Genomic DNA, 20,963 nt, shown 5'->3' on the forward strand with positions numbered 1-20,963 from the left:
TTTCAATTAAAAATTGTTAAGCACATCTAGGTAAAATTTATGGATTATTATTATTGTTTTAATCATTGTCAAATTTAATTAAAAGTTCACTTTAATTGTTAGGTATATTAGGAAGATCCCAATCTCATTGATATTACGTATAACTTTAACCAATGAACACTATAAATTAGGAAGATCCCAAATCTCATTGATATCTCTAAACAAAAGAGAAATAATCTATTTCCAAGATGATATCTTGCCTCCTATATATATATTTAATCCCATCGTTACTCATATCATCATTCATATAGATTATCTTTTCCAAAACCCTAATCTCCTCTTGATTTCTCCTTCAGCTCCGCCGCCCTCCCATCTTCTTTGAACTCAGTCATGGCAAAACAAACTCATGCTCATAACTCAAATCCTGATATGGTGAAGAAACTTGGATTGGAGGTTAAACCAACCAAACCTTTTCGCGTGTATTTGAGCAATGGGGCGTCGTTAAGCTGTAACGAGAAGTGTGAGCGTGCGAAGTTATTGATTCAAGGGCACAAGGTTGGGAATTCATAGTTCGGACGTGGTCTTGGGAATTCAGTGACTGGAGAGTTTGGGTGAGGTTACCGAAAACTATGCTGACCTCACGATGAAATTTATGCATAATTATAAGCTTGTCACGCTATGCGGCGACATGAATGGACGGGAAATGTCTTGCTATGCCATGGAGGTCTCCTTTGACTAATAATAATAAAATCAAATCCTAACTTGAATAACATAACCAATGCAATAAAAATCCACATCCATATCCCGTCACCACACTTCGCCAACCAAATCCATCTACAAATCCAGACTCATCATCATCTCCAAAATCCAGATTTATTTTAGGATTAAAAATTGAATTTCGAGAGCAACTCGACAACATTTGGTATGCTTCCCATGGTCATTAATCTATATTTTTGAACAATTCAATATTTAATTTTTTGAACATTGAAATATTATACTTCTGCTCGTTACAAAGTAGTATAAATATGGCTCCAAGATTGCATGAAAGAGCTTAGTCGCACAATAGAATCAATATGTATATGTTTTTGTGAACAAAAGTAGCAAACCTTAGATATACAACATTAATTGCATATTTTACAAAGAATAATTACAAAACATCATATATACACCCATTATGCTAGAGTTACAAATGAAGCACAAGGAAATCAAAATGTTGGTCTTGAATTACCTTCTCCTTGTGGTTGCTTTTGCTCTATTTCTTCTCTTCGTCTTATTATTATTGTATCCAACCCTAAAAATGAATTCAACTAACCATTTTGGCCTTCCACTTCTTATAATCATGTAACCCAGTCCAATTCCAACTACAAATCGACATCCATAACCCATCACCACACTTCGCCAACCAAATCCATACTCATCACCATCTTCTTAGTCTTGAGGAAATACTGGTTTTCCATCACTCCCCTCACATTTTTTTGTCAATGGAAATCCGCACAATCCTACATTTCCCACATATGATTCGTTACCAAATGTGGAAAGTTGAGTAGATTGTGGTATCTGTCCCTCGAGATTATTCATCGAAAGATTTAACTTTGCAAGAAATGTTAACCTCGCCAATCCACTTGGAATTTCTCCATCCAGTTTGTTTGAAGACAAGTCCAACGACTCAAGCAAACTCATGCGTCCAAGAGATGACGGTATATGCCCTCCGAGGGTATTGCGAGACAAATTCAAGAATCTAAGAGTGTTAAGATTTCCTAGAGAAGGTGGAATACTCCCAGAGAATCTGTTGGAGGATAAGTCGATAGTTGTTAAGGTATCCAACAGCCACAACAATAACTGATCCAATCCTTTCAATGTGAGCTTCAACCTTATAAATCTTAGAAACAAATTAGCATCATCAATCTGGTTTTCCTTGGCATCTATCATACCTCAAAAATTCTTGAAATATCTATCAGGTAGAAAGCCAACAAATTCATTATGTGATACATCCAATACCTGCAACTTTAGAAATGGTTGCTCGGTGTTTGAATCCACCAACATTGTACCATCGAACTTATTTGACCTCAATATGAGGATACGGAGTTGAGGGAGTGTTTCCATCCAAAACGGAAACGCATCTCGTATTTCATTATTACCAATGTAGATACCCTGCAAACCTAAGCAGTTGAGTAGGGTTCGGGGTAGTGTTCCTTCCAATTTGTTTCCATTCAGATTGATTGACTCAAGATTGCAGCCCTTTGGGAATGTTGAAGGGATGTGTCCAGTGAACTTGTTTCCACTCAAATTGAGGATAGACAGAGATGTACTCAAATTTCCTATACAATCTGGAATAGTTCCTTCCAAATTATTGTCTGATATATAGAGAATTTTGAGGGATCTCAAGTTGCAAATGGTTGGTGGAATCTCTCCGTTAAAGTTGTTGGAATATAGTGCTAAATTAATTAGCCTTGACTGATTCACAATGGTGGATGGTATCCGACCTGAAATAGTAACCATTTTTTGCTTTAATAACTACACATTGTTTAGGCATTATGAAAGTGGAAAATTAGATAGAAAATCATACCGCTTAATTTGTTGTAGTGAAGCCACAGATCTTGAATGTTTGGGTTAGCAATTTCTCTCGGCAATGGTCCATGAAGTTCGTTGCTTGCGATGTTCAATTGCAATAAATTGTTGAGAAGAAATATTCCTTTTGGAATAGTACCTTGAGATTATAAATCATTCCCACATATATTTAGTTATTTTTTAAGCATCTAGTAGTATAAGATACATGTTACACAATGCTACAATAGATGATAAGAAAAGGCAACAATTAACAAAAGATCAAATTAGGTAATTAATGTAACTTTATAATCCAATAATATAGAAAGAGACATGAAAACGTACCAGTAAAATTGTTGTTGTTCAGCCACAAGTAGCTAAGGAGTGTCATGTTTCCTATCTCTTTTGGCAGTGATCCTTCGAAATGGTTTATTTCCAATTGCAACTCCACCAGGTTAACAAGACGACCAATCTCTGCTGGAATATGACCTGTACAAATATGAAATTTGAAAATCGAATTTGAATACCACATAACAACGCTACGCCATTTGTGTATTATGAAATTAATAAAAAACGGTCGATATGATCATAAAACAAAAGAATTGTACGTGAAAGAGAGCAAGATCATACCACTTAACTCATTGCTGTGAATGAACAATCCATACATAATTGTCAAGTTCCCAATTTCTCTTGGCAACGAACCACTAAAGTCATTACCAGACATGCTCAATCGCTCGAAGTTAGGAAGACGACCAATCTCCTTTGGGATAGTACCTAAAATCACCAACTTAAGTGACTGAAAAGGGCAAATGTTAAAGAAAATTTTGAGAGGAATGAAGAATGATAATACCACTTTGGATTCAAGGCCTATTCTGAGAAGGGATGTCATGTTTCCAATTTGTGGTGACAATGGTCCACTTAGTTCATTATAGGCAAAGTCAGCATATTGCAAGGATGACATGCTGAAAATAGTTTCTGGCAATGTGCCTTTTAACTTGTTGGATCTCATCCGCAAACCTTGTAAATTTGTGAGACGACCAATCTCTTCTGAAATATTACCTGCATGAAATCAAATCCAATTGCATGTGCATAATATTTAGTATATATAGCATAATAATAATTTAAATTTGCACAAAGTTATGCCTATTTGTTTAGTAGGACTAAGACCTAAAATATAATACTATGACTCTTGACTTTGAAATTATTATACGTATTTGTTGGATTTTTTTTCTTACAAGAAAAGTAATTAAAATTCAGAAATCAAGAAAAACTAGTACGGAGTACAACTTTGAAGAATTCCTATTCCCTAACTTTTAGGTAATTAAAAAGTCTAACATAATTTTTAAAATATGGACAATACCTAATTATAATAATGATCTCTACGTATATGACTATAAAAAAATAATAGAAGATGACATTGAAAAGAATTATTTGACTATAGTCCATGGAGATAAGATGAAATTACCTGTCAACTTATTTGCACCAATGTTCAACGTTTGAAGCTTGGTCAAGTTCCCAAGTTCCCTTGGCACAAATCCATCAAATTTGTTGTTGTACAAATTCAGAAATTCGAGCTGCGAACACTGCTCCAAACTCGATGGTATATTCCCATACATCTCGTTGTCAGAGATAGAAAGAATCTTGAGCCGATCAAGATTGTGTATGCACATATCAAGAGGTAGACTACTAGACAAACTATTATTCCTCAAACTCAAGACTTCTAAATTTGACATGTTAAAGATAGATGGGGGAATAGGACCATGAAAAGAGTTGTCGATCATGTCTAAAGAAACGAGAGAAGAAAGATTTCCGATTTCTGGTGGGATGGTTCCGACAAGACCCATATTCGATATGTTCAACTTAGTCACCCTATTAAGGAGAAAATCACAAGTAACTCCGATCCAACTGCAGACACTGGCTTCAGTGCTCCAATTTTTGTTCAGTATATTTGATGGATCTGAAGTGATTTGAGATTTTAACGCAAGAAGTGAAGAACGATCGGTATTGATATCGGTAGCTAAGCTGTAATACATCAAATAGTGAACTGACAAGAGTGGATTAAGGAGGAGAAAATGAGAAGATTTTACCATTTTCGACTTGATTTCGATTGTAGTATTTTGTGATTGAGATACGATGTATATACATGTATGTGTGTAGGATATTTATTATAAGGAGATTGTAACAAATATGAAAGCATTAGGTAAAGTCAAAGCCATGAATTATTGATGATGCCGCGGCAGCTTCATAATTGATTACATTTCTAGAATTATTTACTAAGTCGATGAAAGTGATCTCAATATGAATGTTGACATCTTTAATATTTTTACGATAACTGAAGTGACATTTAACAATTTGACAGAATATTTAAACACGCAAAAGCGATGTCAATAATACTCATCATGTAAAACTTATTCATATGTCTTGCTATATTGCGCTTCAACTGTTTGCCGAAATACCCAAAATATTATCTCGCCGTGAGAAGAGCTCTAAATGTTTGATTAAATCCCACGTGATGTCATGGCCGGAAAGTTGTATTTCGGGAATAAGGAGTATCGGAGAAACACCATTTCTTTATTGGTTTATCATCGATGAGTTTGAGATCATCATTATTGGCAGAAAGCCAGATTCTCTATTTTATTAGGAATGTAATTAGTGGTTTAATGTCTGTTTAGTGGGCAGCTATTATTCGATCATCTGCTTCAAGTAGATATATAAAAGAAGCGTGAGATTTGTGAGTTTGAATCAACACAAACTATTGAGAAAACGGCAGCTGATATGATTTGCACCATCATCAATCTAGTTTTCATTTGCATCGATCATACCTCGAAAGTTGTTGATATATCTAACAGGTAGAGGGCCAACAAATTCATTCTGCGATGAATCAAAGACTTGCAACTTTGGAAATGGTAGCTCTGTGTTTGAGTTTGAATCCACCAACTGTAATACCCCGACTTTTTCTATCTTTTTATTTGTTCTCGTAGTGACATCGTTTGTGCCCCTGAAAATTTCTGCCTTTGTTTCGTTTGTCGATAGAAATATATAATCATTTTTGGGGCCTATAACAATCATTCTTTTTCTACCTAATTTATTTATTTTTCCTAGCCCAATTCTTTTTATGAAACTTGTAATACCCGGTTTTTTTTTCTATCTTTTTAAACTAAGATTTTTGTTTTGAGAACGAGCGAGTGATAGACCTTGAATAAAATACCGTCTTCGTTTCGATTGGTTGTGAATGGAAATAGTGAATCCTTGAGTTATTGTTGATTAATTGTGTGGTGTAAGTTGTCGACGAGATTGACGTGAGAGTCGTCGATGGGAAAATTTGGGCGTTCGTTTACAATGTACATGGAATAACACCAAAGTACTAAAATAATAAAACACCACAAGTTAATCAACGTACTGAAATTATATATTTTTGGGCCTATCACTTTTGTCTATTTTTTTTAGCCCATTTATACTTATTCAATTGGGCTACTTTTAATATGGCCATTTATTCATAATTCCTATTGAATTCCTGCCGCCAACATAAATCCCTTCCTCTAAACCCTCCTACACGTTTTTTTTCCATCAATATCTCCACCCACAAAAATCTCTCCAACAAACAAATCTAATCTCTGCATTATATATCTCTCCCCACAACTGCATCTTTTATCACCCGTTTCATAATTTCCTGTTTCATAATTTCCAGTGCAGTTTTCTTCCCTTCCAACAAAGGTATAATCTTCCACTTCAATTCAGTGTATATAACTCGCTGGATATTAAACCCATAGCACCATATTTTTCTTGTCACAGTTGAGAGGAAAACAATTGAGCAGCCTGTGAAATAATCACCTCTCTGCAATCTCAAACTGTTCTCTTCATTCCAAAGGTATACTCCCTAATTTTGGAAGTCCTCTGCAGATTAACATCCAAACATTCATAGTAGTACACGAATTGAAATTTTTGAAACTGTTGAATGATTTGTGCTTGATAGAGTCTTATGTTTGAAAAGTCTCGATCTTTAGGGCCATTAGAAACTATCCTCTCGTTTCTTTAATCTCCAGATCTTGTAAATCCGTTTCTGCCCATAAATATTTGAAGGCAAACAATAAATAAAAAAAACTTAATAATATGAGGGAGAGGGACTTACCGGTTGTGAGTAGCAGCGTCGCTGCCGACGGAGGAGCTGGGTAGCGGCTGGATTGCAGTGTGATGGCGACGACGGTGCTGAGACAGAGACAGCGGCAACACAGTATCGATGGCGGCGATGGAGAGGCGTGAGGCGGCGCCGAGTTGGAAACGAGGGAGATGAGTTGGGATCGTTTCTGTTTTGGTGAACTGCAGAAGAGGTCAGACAGAGAGAGAGAGTAAAAATAAAGAATTTGAGAAGTAGGGAGAGAAAGAGTTGTTGTTGGTTTTTTTGAAGAAGACGAATTGGATTCGGGGCTAGAGTATATTTTTTAATATTTTCCCTTTTTCTTTTGCAATTGTGGAATATGGAATATACTAATACTATGTACTGTGTTGTGAAAGGAGTATATACACGTGGGTTATTGTTGGGAGTATAGTAAGTTACACAGTTTCTTTTTCATTCCACCTAATTTCGGTGATGACGAAGAATTTTCTATGTTGGGAACTTTGGTGTTTAATTGATAAATCCGTTTTGAGTATATGTGAACGAAGGATAAATTGAGCACACACTTAGGATGCATGCATGGTTTAAATTAATTTATTTTGCAAAGTCTAATTGTTGCATATTATGTTATTTCGAAAAGGGTGAGCTTGTGCACGTTGTTTGCGGTGGGAACAGAAAGTGGTTAAGGAGTAAGCTTTTGAGGTGGACTTTCTTTTTAAATAAGGACTATGTCCTAAATACTTTTTATGTGAAAGGAGGTGGAAAGTGTTTGTCTTGCCATATTTTTCCCTATGTACAGGTTGAGCGGTGACGAGCGGGTGAGTGTTGAGCATAAAGTGAAGAAGATAGTAAATAAAACTTTCTGAATATATTATGTCTTCATACATAACATTATTCTACTCTCGAAATGCTTCCACTGAATATTGTTTCTTTCGCCAAGTATTGTTGAGATAATTTTGTTTCGAGTTGCTGAATGTTGTCTCTTTTGAGTTTATGTATTGTTGAGATATAATCCCTTTGAGTTGTCAATTGTTGAGATGATACTCTGATTTTTATTCGAGCTATTCCCATTTGTTTCGAGCTATGGTCGAGTTGTGTTGATTTCCCCCTTTCTTCCTCGCTTCTTTAACCATCCCCTAGTCGCGATCAACCGTGTTTTCTATCCTTAAAAAATGCAGGCGTGACATTTCGAAGCCCAATTATTCTATAAAGAATTAAACGGCCAACACAAAAATTTTCGGCTCCATAAAATCTTTCAGGCCATGATCCGCGCTAGCTGAAAATTAGGAACCAAATCAGTTTCAGCAAACCCTAGCAATAATCTATTTACTTTCACGTTACACAATAATCTATTTACTTTCACGTTACACATTCTCTCAAAAAGGAGGGGGCAGAAGTTCAGATTATGAAAGGCAGATTCTTCACCACACAAGAAGGCGACGCCGCTACCTGTGCGTGTCCGGCAGTGGCAGCGAGGGCGAGGAGCAACGGGGAGCAGGGACAGACCGCGACGACGACGGACTCCCATGGTGGTGGAGTGCAGCGGCGCTGCCACGAAGCAGATGGAAGTCGTGCACCGGCGACGGTGACGGCGCTGCAGTGCTTGGATAGGTCTCCAAGAAAGAGGCAAAATAAACGAAGGGGAGATAAGAAACAAAATGTTGAGAAGGAAGACACCGGCAACACTTTGACAGCAGCAGCGAATGGCGGACAACGGCTGCTCGGCTGAACGGCGGTGACAGCAGCGAATGGCGGAGCAGCAACGTCCGTGCTGCAGCGGGGATCTCAGCGGCTGTCTCGATCTGGAGCAGCGGCGGCTGACCTGGCAGCGACGACGCCGACAGATCTTGGACAGCAGCGGCGCTGTGGCAGAGATGAGGGAAAGATAGGGGAGTGACGGCGATGGCGGCGCAACGGAGAGAAGGCGATGGAGGCGGCAAGCTTACCGCCAAATTAATTGAATGGAAGATTGGCTCGGAGTCCATTAAATCAACGGGTGACTTCACACACGCTTTTCAAGAACGGAATGGAACACAAGTCAAGGCTTTAAACGAACGAGGTGGGCTTTCTTTTTAAATAAGGACTATGTCCTAAGTATATTTATTTTTGCGAAATATGTTTGCCATGCCATATTTTTGTGTTGCTATGAGACCTATCTGAAGTGGCTTTTGCCATGTATGGTTAATCGAATTCGGGTCTGACTAGGGAGTGAGTCCCTAGTCAGGCTAGTGTACACCCCGTAGATCGTGCGCTATCTCTTTGAGTTGGCCGGTCTAGTGGCTTGGAATGTGGCCACATTCCTTGTCATGTACGTTCAGATATGGTATGGTGATGTTGATGATGTTGAGGTTGATGATGATGATGATGCTGGTGAGATGTTTTAGTGACGCGGACCCTTTCAAAGTTAAAACCCCGAGGTCACTCGTTAATGGCATGATAAATACCTTATTTTTATAAAATGTTTTCAGCATGAGTCCACTGAGTGCATCAAGTACTCAGCTTTGCATTTTTTTTTAAAATGTGCAGGTTGAGCTGTGTCGGGCGCGGTGGGTGTTGAGCAGAGCTGGTGAAGATTTGTGTTTGTTTTAAATGTTCTGAATATATTGTGTCTTCATACATAATATTATTCTTCTCTCGCTTCCGCTGAATGTTGTTTCTTTTGAGTTTATGTATTGTTGAGATATAATCCCTTTGAGTTCTCAATTGTTGAAATGATACTATGATTTTATTTGAGTTATTCTAACTCATTTTGAGCTATGGTCGAGTTGTGTTGATTTTCCCATTTCTTCCCCGCTTCTTTAACCCTCGCACTACTAAAAAAATGGTCTGTTATCACACTTAAAAATGTCAGCATATATATTTTTTTATTACACTTCATCTATAATCACAGTGGGTGCAAGTGTGATAACGAAAGATGTAATAATAGTTTGAGTGAAAGAATAGAGGGTCTACTATTTCACTTGGAAACGTAATGTAAAATCACTTATAGTGTCATTCAAGAATGTCATAAGACATAATCTGAGATTACACTATCTTAGTACGTATGAAAATTTTTAAAAATACTACATGTGAATGGTTCTAATTACATTACCCCCCTGATTGTATGTAATTTACAATTTTCACCTACGAAATTCCATAATTTATACATAGGTCCTTCGAATATTAAAAAAATATAATTTCATCCTTTAAATGCTTAAAATTATATATTTTTTAAATATATAAATATTTTTGTTACTTCCATATACAAAATACAAAAATAAACTAAAATTAATAAGCCAACAAACTTTTATCAACAAATCATGTAAATAAATTAACATTCAAATATATAAAAATCCAAAGTATTTCAAAACTCTAAACATGTATTCCAACAATATGAAATGCCAATTCATTTTCTTCTTAAACTATGTGAGCATACTAGCACAGACTATAAAGCATAATCTATTATAAAGAGCATAACACAATTTGTGTGAGCCTCTTCTTCCTATTCGTCGAAAGAACAAGTTCCTCTGCAACGTGCCCTGCAAAAAATTTAAAAATTTTAAATTACTATCATGAGTTGAAAAGTTACATGTGTTCTATAGAATAAAACCTCAAATAAATCAACTTCCTAGAACAAATTATTTAACATTGAAAGAAACACTAAACAGAATAAACCAAGATTGATCATGTAATCAATATAATTAGTTAACTAATTAACAATAGATTACCTTGAATCCATATGTGAATCAACAAATTGTCACTACTCAATGGGAGTCACCTACATATATAAGATGAAAATATACTTAGAATCAAACTAAAATGCATTTAATAATTATATAGTAGTATAATAAATAATTGATAGAGAATACCAAGGAAGATGGCCAAGCAATCATATCACCAACTGTCTGGGAAAGTTCTTGAAAGTTGTCGTAAGGCCTAATCAATTGTTCCTTCGGCTCAATCACAACTTTAACATTAATTTCACACCAATTCAATCCTAACATTTGTCCCCCAACTTTTATATTTGGATCAATGCTCTGAATAAATCCTTTAGCAACGATTTTCTTCGTGAGAATACTTCTCAAAGAAACATATTTTCCAACCTCCAAGAAACCAAAATAAATAAATAAGCATTTTAAATCTACATATATAAATATATATGACTATGATATATATATTTCAGAAGTCAGAACTGTAAAAAAATAATAAAGATACCTGATCAGTTTCAGCCGTTGTAGAACGTAGTGAACGAGATTCAGATGCTATCGCATTTGGCCTTGCGTCTGCTTGTGAAGCACAAGGTCTTTGTTGTGCTCCAAGCATTGCCTCTAGTCGTGCAATTGTTTCTCTATACTCACTTATTAAACGATCTGATGTGTTTATAGGAGTTCCATTCCACACATCTGAAGGACACACTCCTTGACCCATCATTCTTACTTGACCAGGTCTGTCCTTCCCTACGACTTGGGCAAATACATCATTTGGAGCAATTACATCTTCAGAACCTTCCGAAAGTTGATCCCTATATTCTGCCATAGCTGCCTATTTATAAAATAAAAATTAATGTATAAATTAAAATATAATAAATTTGATATAACAAACATATCAATAACACATACAATTTTACTCGAGACAACATCACTTGAGTTCCCATTTGAAGAAACAAAACAGGAGCTAAACAGTTGAGCACGAGTCGGGCATCGTCCTTGTTCCTTTGTCTATGAATATGCATATTATTAGGTTACTAGCATATTATAAAAATCAATGATAAAATTCAATATATAAGAAATAAAACATTACCAATTTGGCCTTAACTTGTGCAAATGACGTTTTCCCTGTTCTTTGATTCATTACCTTTTTGGCTCGAGCATTTTTGTTTCTCTTACTTGTATTCTAAAAGCAAGTAAAAAAGGATGCGTAAATTCATAGTTCAAATGAAATGATTATTATATGGATGTATTAAATTTACCTTTGCATTATCGGTTCTCCAATAAGCAAGAAGATTGATCCATTGATCTTCTAAAACTCTATCATCTCGATCATGAATTAAATGCTCAATAGATACGTCGGCCCAATATCTCGTTTTTAAATGATGCTTCCAAGTTCTCCATTTAAGTCCGATGGAGCTTAAAATCCACTTCTCGGCAATGATAGGGATCTCGAACTGTAACTGCATGACACATAGTCAGTCAATGTTAAAAATATGTGTATATAATCGAGTAATTAAATGATAAATTAAATAACCTTAGCTTTCTTTAAATGTTATTACCTTTACAACTTTGAGCATCTCATCTTTATTCTCCTTTGTCATAGCATGCCAATTTTTAATATCTATTGGACAATATTTGCCATTTCTCGCAAGCGAACCTAAGAAATGACAAAGCTTGCTTTTCTCACCACCTATAGGTTGACCGAACTCATTATATTCAACTGACATGAGTGGTAAGTTTAAAGGACGACCCCATATATTTTTCATATAGGTAGGACCTCTACTTTCCTTTTCAACAATGCTAGCTCCAAATGCACCGTCTTGAACTATAAAAAAATTAATAGGATTAGTCTAATAATAAAAAAAGCTTACATAACGTGTCATAGTGTTTGATTGTCCATTACCTTCATCTTCCTCTAGTTCAATATCAATGCTCATATCCTCATGGTTTGAACGTGTGACTATGTTTGAATCTTCTTGATGTATGTTTCTATTATAAATTCTTCTGCCTAATGTAGTCCTGGTAGTAAAATCTGCATATCATTATAAAATATATATTCAAATAGATTAAATTATTTCCATGTACAAAAGTAAGTCCACATAGAAACTTAACACACAAAGATGGTAGACGCGACAAATGCAAGCTCCTTTGGCAAAAAAAAAATGAAAATGAAGAAAAGCATACAACCTATAGATTACCCTATCCATTTGACGCAAGGCTAATAACCCAAAAAAAATATGAAAATGATTAAGGATATATCTCCTTGCTATATTTCACATTCAAAGTAAAAAAAAAAGATCAAGTTCTGCACTCCATCACTAAACAACCATATAAAACTAGCAAATACATCTCAAACAAGACACCCAAGACATGAATCCATCTCTTTTTCACTAAACACATTCAAGAAATCATCAACATCCAAAACACAAAACCCACATATCTACAAAGAGCAGTGTAATGTGTAAATAACCCCCCCCCCCCACTTGGAAAAGAATATCATATAGCAAAAATCAAATAAAACCAATTGATGAGCATGAGCATGCTCTATCCAATTGTCTTTTTACCTTCAGGATTTTTCAACCTTTGATGTGATATATCTGATTCATCTTGTAAACGAACATTCTTTTTACATTGCCTTCGTCCTTTAGAAGCCATAACTGCATATATTACAACAATAAAATAAGCATAGAAAACTTTTAGGATTGAATGGTTAGAATACTGAATGCAATCAGAAACAGCCAATCCGATCAAACAATAGCACAAAAACGCCCATGACATGAATCCCTCTCATGTTCACTAGACACCATCAACAAATCATCAAAATCTTAAACACTAAACCCACCTATTCACAAACAGCAATGTAATTCGTAAATTACCCCAATTGGAAAGGAATAACATACCCCAAAAAATTCATATACAAATTGAATGATTCGAAGATTCAATTACACCGCAAAATATAGAGAATTAAAGAGAAGTGTTAAAACAATCTATAGATTTATAGATAGGGCAAGGATGACAAAAATACCGGAACACGCTAGCGTACTCTCTTCTCCTGTGCGAAGTAATCCGAGACTCCGAGACTGTCACTATTTTTTCCCCAACGAGAAGTGTTGAAATTTGAGAGGGGTAGGGTTTTGGGTTTGTAGGCGGGAGGAATAGAAAAATTTTGGTAATCAACCGCTAATTCCCTAAAAATTGTAGGCGGGAGTAATAAAAATAATGTACTTTTTCACGAAAAGTAAGAATTCAATGATGCTGCGTAGTTTAAAGTTTTTATACATTTTATATATTTTTTAAATTACAATGTAACATTAAGATTAAGGTTAGTTCCATATATGACTTGGTTAATTAATGTAACGCTTAAAATTTAAATAAATAAAACACATCATATAAATCAATAATATAATAATAATTTTAAAGTATTAATATAAAAAAATTTATGGAGTATACAATAAAACAAATAGTTTCTACTTAATTTATTTTTATCAATTATCTTTTCAGTATGTGGTTTTTAATTACTTTCTTCACTAATTAAACTTATTTTGAGTAATTTGAATTTTCCTTTTTTGAATCATGTTTAAATATTCACTTATGAAAATATATATTCCTTGAGCAATAATAGGAGCAAGTTTCCATTATTCTACGTAACAGAAGTGTGAGTATATGATTATTCAAATGACATCTAACTCCAGTGTAACGTTAGTGTATGATATAAATGTGATGAAAGGTCAATGTATTGTTTGAGTATCTATGCTCACAGTTTTAATAAAGTGTGACTAATTTAATGTAATAATATGTCAAATTTTTAGTAGTGTCGCCTAGTCGCAATCAACCGTGTTTTCTATCCTTAGAAAATGCGGGCGTGACACCAACATCATACCATTAAATTTATTTGACCTCAAGACGAGGATGCGAAGTTGAGGGAGTGTTTCCATTCAAAAGGGAAAATGAATCTTGTATTTCATTATCGCCAATGTCGATGCCCAACAAACCCCGGCAGTTGAGTTGGGTTCGGGGTAGTGTTCCTTCCAATTTGTTGTCATTCAGATTGATTGACTGAAGACTGCAACCCTTTGGAAATGTTGATGGGATGAGGCCATTAAGTTTATTTGCATTCAAATGGAGGATTGAAAGAGATGTGCTAAAGTTCACCATACATTTTGGAATCGGCCCTTCAAAATAATTGTATGATAAATAGAGGATTTGGAGGGATCTCATGTTGCAAATGGATGGTGGAATCTCTCCACTAAAGCTGTTGAGACCAAGCCCTAAATAAATCATTCTTGATTGATTCACTACGGTGGATAATATTGGACCTGAAAATTTATATAATACGACACATAGATTCAAATTCATTAACACAACCAATGATCTATAGTTGTCATTAAACAATGCATTATCACAAATTTATATTTCTGTATGCGTTTACATTGCTATGTGAATCTATAATTTTGTCTAAATAATATTTTTCATACACAAAAAATAGTCTAATTATTTTTTGGTCTGTACACCAAAATCAGTTCTATTTCCATTTTACTATTTATATAAACTTTTTCATCACTTTTTCTATTTCTATCCCCGTACACATTTTTCACTTTAGTCTTTCCACCAAATTAGTTCTATTTTTATTTCTAGAAATAATCACTTTTTTCTTTATCTCTCCTATTTTACACATTCTCTCTTCTTCTCTCATATTTTATCAATTTAAAACTTATATGGTCCACAAATGAGACTATTTTTCATAGATAAAGGTATAACAATAAAAAAAATACTCCCTCCGTCCCCCATTATGTGTCTTAGTTTTCCATTTTGGCATATCTCATATTAATTGTTCCACTTCGTTTATACCACTCTTGGTAGTAGACTCACGTTCCACTAACTCACATTTTATTATAAAACAAATATATAAAAGTATGACCCACATTATGCTAATTTTTTCAACTCACGTTCAATTACATTTCTTAAAAATTCCTACCAAAGATAGTAAATTAATAAGAGCTTAAATTATTTTTTAAAATTAAGCCCGTATAATTTTATCAATTAATATCTACCTATATGAGTTTATACATGTAATACGAAAATTTAGATATACATCCATTCCAATTAAGATTTAGTATTTAAATAAGTATATATTTGTAGATATAAACCATAGAAATTGAAGAATTAAGAAACATGGAAAATAAAGCCTAAAAAAGAAGGTAGGGAAATAATTAAGAGCTTACCACTTAAGTTGTTGGCACCCAAGTATAATATTCGAAGAAAGGTCAAGTTTCCAATTTGTACATGTCCACTGAATTTGTTGCTCTGCAGAGAAAGATGCTCAAGCTGCGAACACTGCTCCAAACTCGATGGTATTTCCCCATACAACTCGTTGTAAGAAATACGAAGTCTCGTCAGTCTATGCAAATTGTGTTTGCACATATCAAGAGGTAGACTACTACACAAACTATTATTCCTCAAATTCAAAACTTCCAAAGTTGACATGTTGAAAACTAATAAGTTTTTGAACAAAAGTTTCCATCCTAGGTTACGCAACATTAATTGCATATTTTATAAAGCATAATTACAAAACATCATATATACACACACCATGCTAGATTTACAAATGAAAAACAAGGAAATCACAATGTTTGTCTTGAATCATCTTCTCCTTGGTGTTGCTTTTGCTCTATTTCTTCTCTTCGTCTTACTATTATTATATCCAACCACAAAAAATAATTTAACTAACCATTTTGGCCTTCCACTTCTTATAATCATGTAACCAATCCCAATTCCAACTACAAATCCACATCCATACCCCATCACCACACTTCGCCAACTAAATCCATCTATAAATCCGTACTCATCACCATCTTCTTCGTCTTGAGGAAATACTGGTTTTCCATCACTCCCCTCACATTTTTTTGTCAATGGAAATCCGCACAATCCTGCATTTCCCACATATGATTCGTTACCAAATGTGGAAAGTTGAGTAGATTGTGGTATCTGTCCCTCGAGATTATTCATCGAAAGATTTAACTTTGCAAGAAATGTTAACCTCGCCAATCCACTTGGAATTTCTCCATCCAATTTGTTTGAAGACAAGTCCAACGACTCAAGCAAACTCATGCCTCCAAGAGATGATGGTATATGTCCTTCGATGGTATTGTAAGACAAATTCAAGTATCTAAGTGAGTTAAGATTCCCTACAGAAGGTGGAATGCTCCCAGAGAATTTGTTGGAGGATAAGTCAATAGTTGTAAAGGTATTTAGTAATCGCTCCAATAACTGATCCAATCCTTTCAAAGTGAGCGTCAACTCTATAAATTTCAGAAACAAATCTGCTCCATCATCGGTCTGCTTTTCATGGGCATCTATCATACTTTGAAAGTTCTTGAAATATCTATCAGGTAGCGGGCCAACAAATTCATTTTGTGAAACATCCAAGACTTGCAACTTTGGAAATGGCTTCTCAGTGTTTGCAGACTCCAACATTGTACCATTAAACTTATTTGACCTCAGCACAAGGATGCGAAGTTCAGGGAGTGTTTCCATCCAGAAGGGAAACTCACCTTGTATTTTATTACCACCAATATTAATGCCCATCAGTCCATTGCAGTTGACTAGGGTTTGGGGTAGTGTTCCTTCCAATTTGTTTCCATTCAGATTGAAGGACTGAAGACTGCAACCCTTTGTAAATGTTGATGGAATGTGACCACTAAGTTTATTTGCATTCAAATGGAGGAGTAACAGAGATGTGCTAAAGTTTCCAAGACAATCTGGGACTACTCCTTCCAAACTATTGTTTGACAAATAGAGGAGTTTGAGGGATCTCAAGTTGCAAATGGATGGTGGAATCTCCCCACTTAAGCTGTTGGAAGAGAGTTCCAAGTTAATCAGTTTTGATTGATTCACAAAGGTGGATGGGATCGGACCTGAAAGTTTATTTTATTCGTGTCAATTTCAGTTTAATCTATATGAATCAAACGTATAACAAAGAATGATCTAACGTTGCCATAAATTAATGCATCGTTGTAATATATATAGGTAAAAATTGTACGTGATTTACAATTTTATCAAATTACTACCTCTATCACAACAATACAAGAAATGGTGTTGAGTGAGTTAAGTAAAGATAAATAAAATAAAATAAAATAGTTGGAGATAATAAAGTATGAGAGAGATAATATAGATATTAGAATAAGCAAAAGACAAAAGTAAGAGAACAATTTAAAATGGTTGATTGTTTCTTGCCTAAAATAAAGATGACTAATTTATCAAAAAATACTCTAGCCATGTTTGTTTGCAAGATTGTGTCTGAGAAAATAATTTCATTCCTTAAAAATTTAAATTCCGTTGTTTGTTTGAATTTTAATGAAATTTGGAAAGTAAACAGAATCCTAAAAACAAAGTGTTTAGGATTCTAATTCCCCAACCTTTCCCAGGTATTCATTTTCCATGTTTATATATATAATATATTTTGTATAACAATTACTCCCTCCGTCTCTAAATAACGATAATGAACTATTTCATTCTTAGACCATCCCTAAAAAGTATAAACTTTCAAATTTTGTTAACTCTTTTTTTCTCTAATGAGGCGGGACTCATTTTCCACTAAAAATGCATTTATTGTTTTTTCTTTCTATCTCTATCTTACTCTATCAATTATTATTATTATTATTATTATTATTATTATTATTATTATTATTATTATTATAAAAACTGAAAACTATTAAAAAATTAATCTAAGTATTTAAGATTATTCATTATAAAATATGATATTCTAATTATTATATTTATAATTAATAATATATAAATAAAATCTTAATATACTTTTAAAATAATTGATTACATTATTATTATTTTTATTAGTATTATTTTGTTAATAAAAATTAAACATTATTACGTCAATTAGTTAATTGAGTTAATATTTCAATTACTCGATTGAATTCAATTAGTTAATATAAGTTCAAAATCATAACAAACAAAGCATAAATAATTTATTAGGGTGAAATTAGTTCAATTTCTGTTGCAAGTCTTAACTTTTTCTATTTTTGCCATTCTCCATCTAAGGATTATTGTTGTTTATCTTTATATCTATTTTAATTAAATGTAATTGATAACTTTTAAGTAATATTATGTACATTTTCTTATTTTATGGAGTAGAAAAATTATAATTTTATATTAATAAAATACGTATATTGAAACTATCAAATTAAAAATTAGCTTTATTAATGATAATATATATTCTTCTGAATTTGTATATAATATTTTAATTATTATATTTTAATTTTTGTGTTTTAATTTCATATTTCCGTGATTCATATTCCTAGGATTTATTTTCCTTGCCAATATTACTTTTCCACCAAAAAAATATGGCCTAAAATACTAGTACTATTTTGTGTAAGGTATAGTAATCTAATATGATTAATTGTCCACATTTTTATTTGCATGGATAAAATTTTCTTTTGCTATATGGATAGACTGATCCTATATTAAAAATGTTGTATTAACATAAAAGATATAAAAAGCAATATTAATTATCTAATAAACATGATTAATGAAATGGGAATAATTTACATTATGAAAGGAAATAGAAAATCATACCGCTTAAATTATTGTTGTTAAGGATCAAATTTGGGATGGTTGTGTTACCAATTTCCGTCGGCAATGATTCACCAAGTCGGTTGTCAGCCATTTCCAATTGATATAAATTATTGAGAAGAAAGATTCCTTTTGGAATATGACCTGTACGTGATATTACAAATGAACCACAGATAAATTTAGTTATCGATCAATTTATAAATCTAGAAACTAGATAGATACTATTGATAAATACACTAGATTTTCAAATTGAAAGAGGATAAAACAATGAAAGGGAAAATATCTTAATATATTGAATTTTAGTTAATGGTTTTACCAAAACTGGAAGGTTAATATATCTTAACTGTTGAATAAAGCAATGAATGCAATGATAGAGAAAATATCATACCACTTAATTCATTCCGGTTAATCAATAAGTTGGTAAGGGATGTCATATTCCCAATTTCCTTTCGCAATGAACCTGACAACTTATTGTTACTCATGACCAAGATTTGTAAGTTAGTAAGCTGAGTTATCTCTTTTGGAATATTACCTGCGTAAAAGTTGCATAAAATCAAGATGCAATTATATACTCGTACTCTCTCCATTTCTTAAAAATAGAAACTTCGAAAATGGTACGGATTTTACTGGTAAAGAAAGAAACAGAGGAAGAGAAAAAAATGGATAAAGTGAGAGAGAAAAGGATCTTACCACTTAACATGTTGTTACCAAGGTCCAAATATTGAAGAATTGTCAAGTTCCCAATTTCATTCGGAATAATGCCTGTACGTAAATTGCATCAAAAGCAATCAAAACAAAACAAAATGCAAGGAATATAAGAGCTTGACATAAGATCATACCACTTAACATGCTGGGACCAAGGCCCAAAGCTTGTAAATTAGTAAGAGCACCGATCTCTTTTGGAATATTACCTGTGAATAAATTGCATCAAGTCAACATCCAATTATATACTTATAAGTTTGTACATGTCATATGAAGTCTTGAGATCAGATCTTACCACTTAAATAGTTAGCACCCAAACCTAATTCTTGAAGCAATGTCAAGTTTCCAATTTGTGTTGGCACATGTCCACTAAAACTGTTGTTGTACAAAGAAAGATACTCAAGCTTTGAACACTGCCCCAAACTCAATGGTATTTCCCCATACAACTCGTTGTGAGAAATACGAAGATAATTCAGTCTACGCAGATTGTGTTTGCAGATATCATCTGGTAGGCTACTAGATAAACTATTCATCCGTAAATTCAAAACTTGTAAAAATGACATGTTGAAAATAGAATGGGGAATAGGACCATGAAAAGAGTTATTGCTAACATCTAAAGAAACAAGAAAAGAAAGATTTCCGATTTCTGGAGAAATGGTTCCTGCAAGACCCAAGGACGATATATTCAACTGAGTCACCCTGTGATAGCGAGAATCACAAGTAACTCCGATCCAACTACAAATACTGCTCTCACTACTCCAATTTTTGGCTAATATATTATGGGGATCAAAAGAGATTTGAGATTTGAAAGCAACAAGGGACGAACGATCGATGTTTATATCTGAGTTGGCTGAGCTATAAACAATCAACCATTGAAGTAGTAAGAATGATGTTATAAGGAGGTAGAGATGGGAAGATGTATCCATTAGGCTTTATTTTAAAAGTAGCTACCAATGTGTGGTGTATACAAGATTTGAGCTACCACTATATATATACCTCAAAAGTGTGTGTGTGTGTGTGTGTGAGAGAGAGAGAGAGAGAGTTTATCTTTTGTTTTTGAAATAAATGATACTCCAAAAGTCGTCTATTATCATAAACATAATAGTGATGATTTTTCATTTACTTTAAAATTATATTCCTATACACCAAAATTATTTACCTAGAAAAAGAGAAAATGGTTTATGTATACAAAAAGAACTCTACATTAAGGAATCTCATGTTGACTGTAGATCTGATCTTGAAGTTGTGTTAAAAAAAATTGAGGCTTTCAGTCCTTTAAATATTTCCATGACGTCAAGTAAAAAAATTAATTAAATTATATTCCTATACCTCTAAACTAAAATATTTACAAT

General features: G+C 33.7%; 3 protein-coding genes and 1 long non-coding RNA gene across 6 annotated transcripts; all 4 read right to left on the reverse strand.

Annotated features, from left to right (window-relative positions):
* Positions 1 to 1,407: 1,407 nt before the first annotated feature.
* On the reverse strand, positions 1,408 to 1,908 carry LOC121760933 (receptor-like protein 9DC3). Its single transcript, XM_042156524.1, has one exon. It carries the CDS (start codon positions 1,906 to 1,908, stop codon positions 1,408 to 1,410), a length of 501 nt encoding a protein of 166 aa, XP_042012458.1.
* LOC121761659 (probable leucine-rich repeat receptor-like protein kinase At1g35710) lies at positions 1,428 to 15,873 on the reverse strand. Its single transcript, XM_042157295.1, has 7 exons — positions 15,549 to 15,873; positions 3,989 to 4,480; positions 3,374 to 3,582; positions 3,154 to 3,283; positions 2,869 to 3,012; positions 2,546 to 2,686; positions 1,428 to 2,462 (listed from the first exon to the last, which is right to left on the reverse strand). Exons 1-7 carry the CDS (start codon positions 15,871 to 15,873, stop codon positions 1,912 to 1,914), a joined length of 1,992 nt encoding a protein of 663 aa, XP_042013229.1. The 3' UTR covers positions 1,428 to 1,911.
* LOC121761660 lies at positions 10,638 to 10,932 on the reverse strand. Its single transcript, XR_006042065.1, has 2 exons — positions 10,832 to 10,932; positions 10,638 to 10,719 (listed from the first exon to the last, which is right to left on the reverse strand). It is a non-coding gene; the product is annotated as an uncharacterized LOC121761660 (long non-coding RNA).
* Positions 15,854 to 20,582, reverse strand: LOC121761658 (receptor-like protein Cf-9 homolog). 3 transcript variants are annotated; one of them, XM_042157292.1, is made up of 6 exons: positions 19,907 to 20,582; positions 19,749 to 19,820; positions 19,600 to 19,671; positions 19,298 to 19,369; positions 18,913 to 19,053; positions 15,854 to 17,240 (listed from the first exon to the last, which is right to left on the reverse strand). In XM_042157292.1, the coding sequence occupies exons 1-6, from the start codon at positions 20,535 to 20,537 to the stop codon at positions 15,967 to 15,969; spliced, it is 2,262 nt and encodes a 753-aa protein (XP_042013226.1). In that variant the 5' UTR covers positions 20,538 to 20,582; the 3' UTR covers positions 15,854 to 15,966. The 3 variants fall into 3 exon arrangements, with proteins under 3 accessions (XP_042013226.1, XP_042013225.1, XP_042013228.1); XM_042157291.1 differs by having other exon boundaries at positions 19,298 to 19,441; XM_042157294.1 differs by lacking the exon at positions 19,600 to 19,671 and having other exon boundaries at positions 19,298 to 19,441.
* Between the last annotated feature and the right edge of the window lie 381 nt (positions 20,583 to 20,963).

This window comes from Salvia splendens, chromosome 13 (assembly GCF_004379255.2).
Source record: "Salvia splendens isolate huo1 chromosome 13, SspV2, whole genome shotgun sequence".
Taxonomy (NCBI): domain Eukaryota; kingdom Viridiplantae; phylum Streptophyta; class Magnoliopsida; order Lamiales; family Lamiaceae; genus Salvia; species Salvia splendens.

Bases quoted from the DNA above. Each gene is read 5' to 3' on its own strand.
- LOC121761658 (XM_042157291.1), bottom strand. From the start codon at position 20,537: ATGGATACATCTTCCCATCTCTACCTCCTTATAACATCATTCTTACTA. The intron at 19,821-19,906 runs GTAAGATCTGAT...ATTTATTCACAG, and splicing joins GGGTGCTAACTATTTAAGTG to GTAATATTCCAAAAGAGATC. The intron at 19,672-19,748 runs GTATGATCTTAT...ATTTACGTACAG, and splicing joins TGGTCCCAGCATGTTAAGTG to GCATTATTCCGAATGAAATT.
- LOC121761659 (XM_042157295.1), bottom strand. From the start codon at position 15,873: ATGCAATTAATGTTGCGTAACCTAGGATGGAAACTTTTGTTCAAAAAC. The intron at 4,481-15,548 runs GTAAGCTCTTAA...AAATCACTTCAG, and splicing joins GGGTGCCAACAACTTAAGTG to ATCCATCAAATATACTGAAC. The intron at 2,463-2,545 runs GTATGATTTTCT...TTACTATTTCAG, and splicing joins TCACTACAACAAATTAAGCG to GTCGGATACCATCCACCATT.
- LOC121760933 (XM_042156524.1), bottom strand. From the start codon at position 1,908: ATGATAGATGCCAAGGAAAACCAGATTGATGATGCTAATTTGTTTCTA.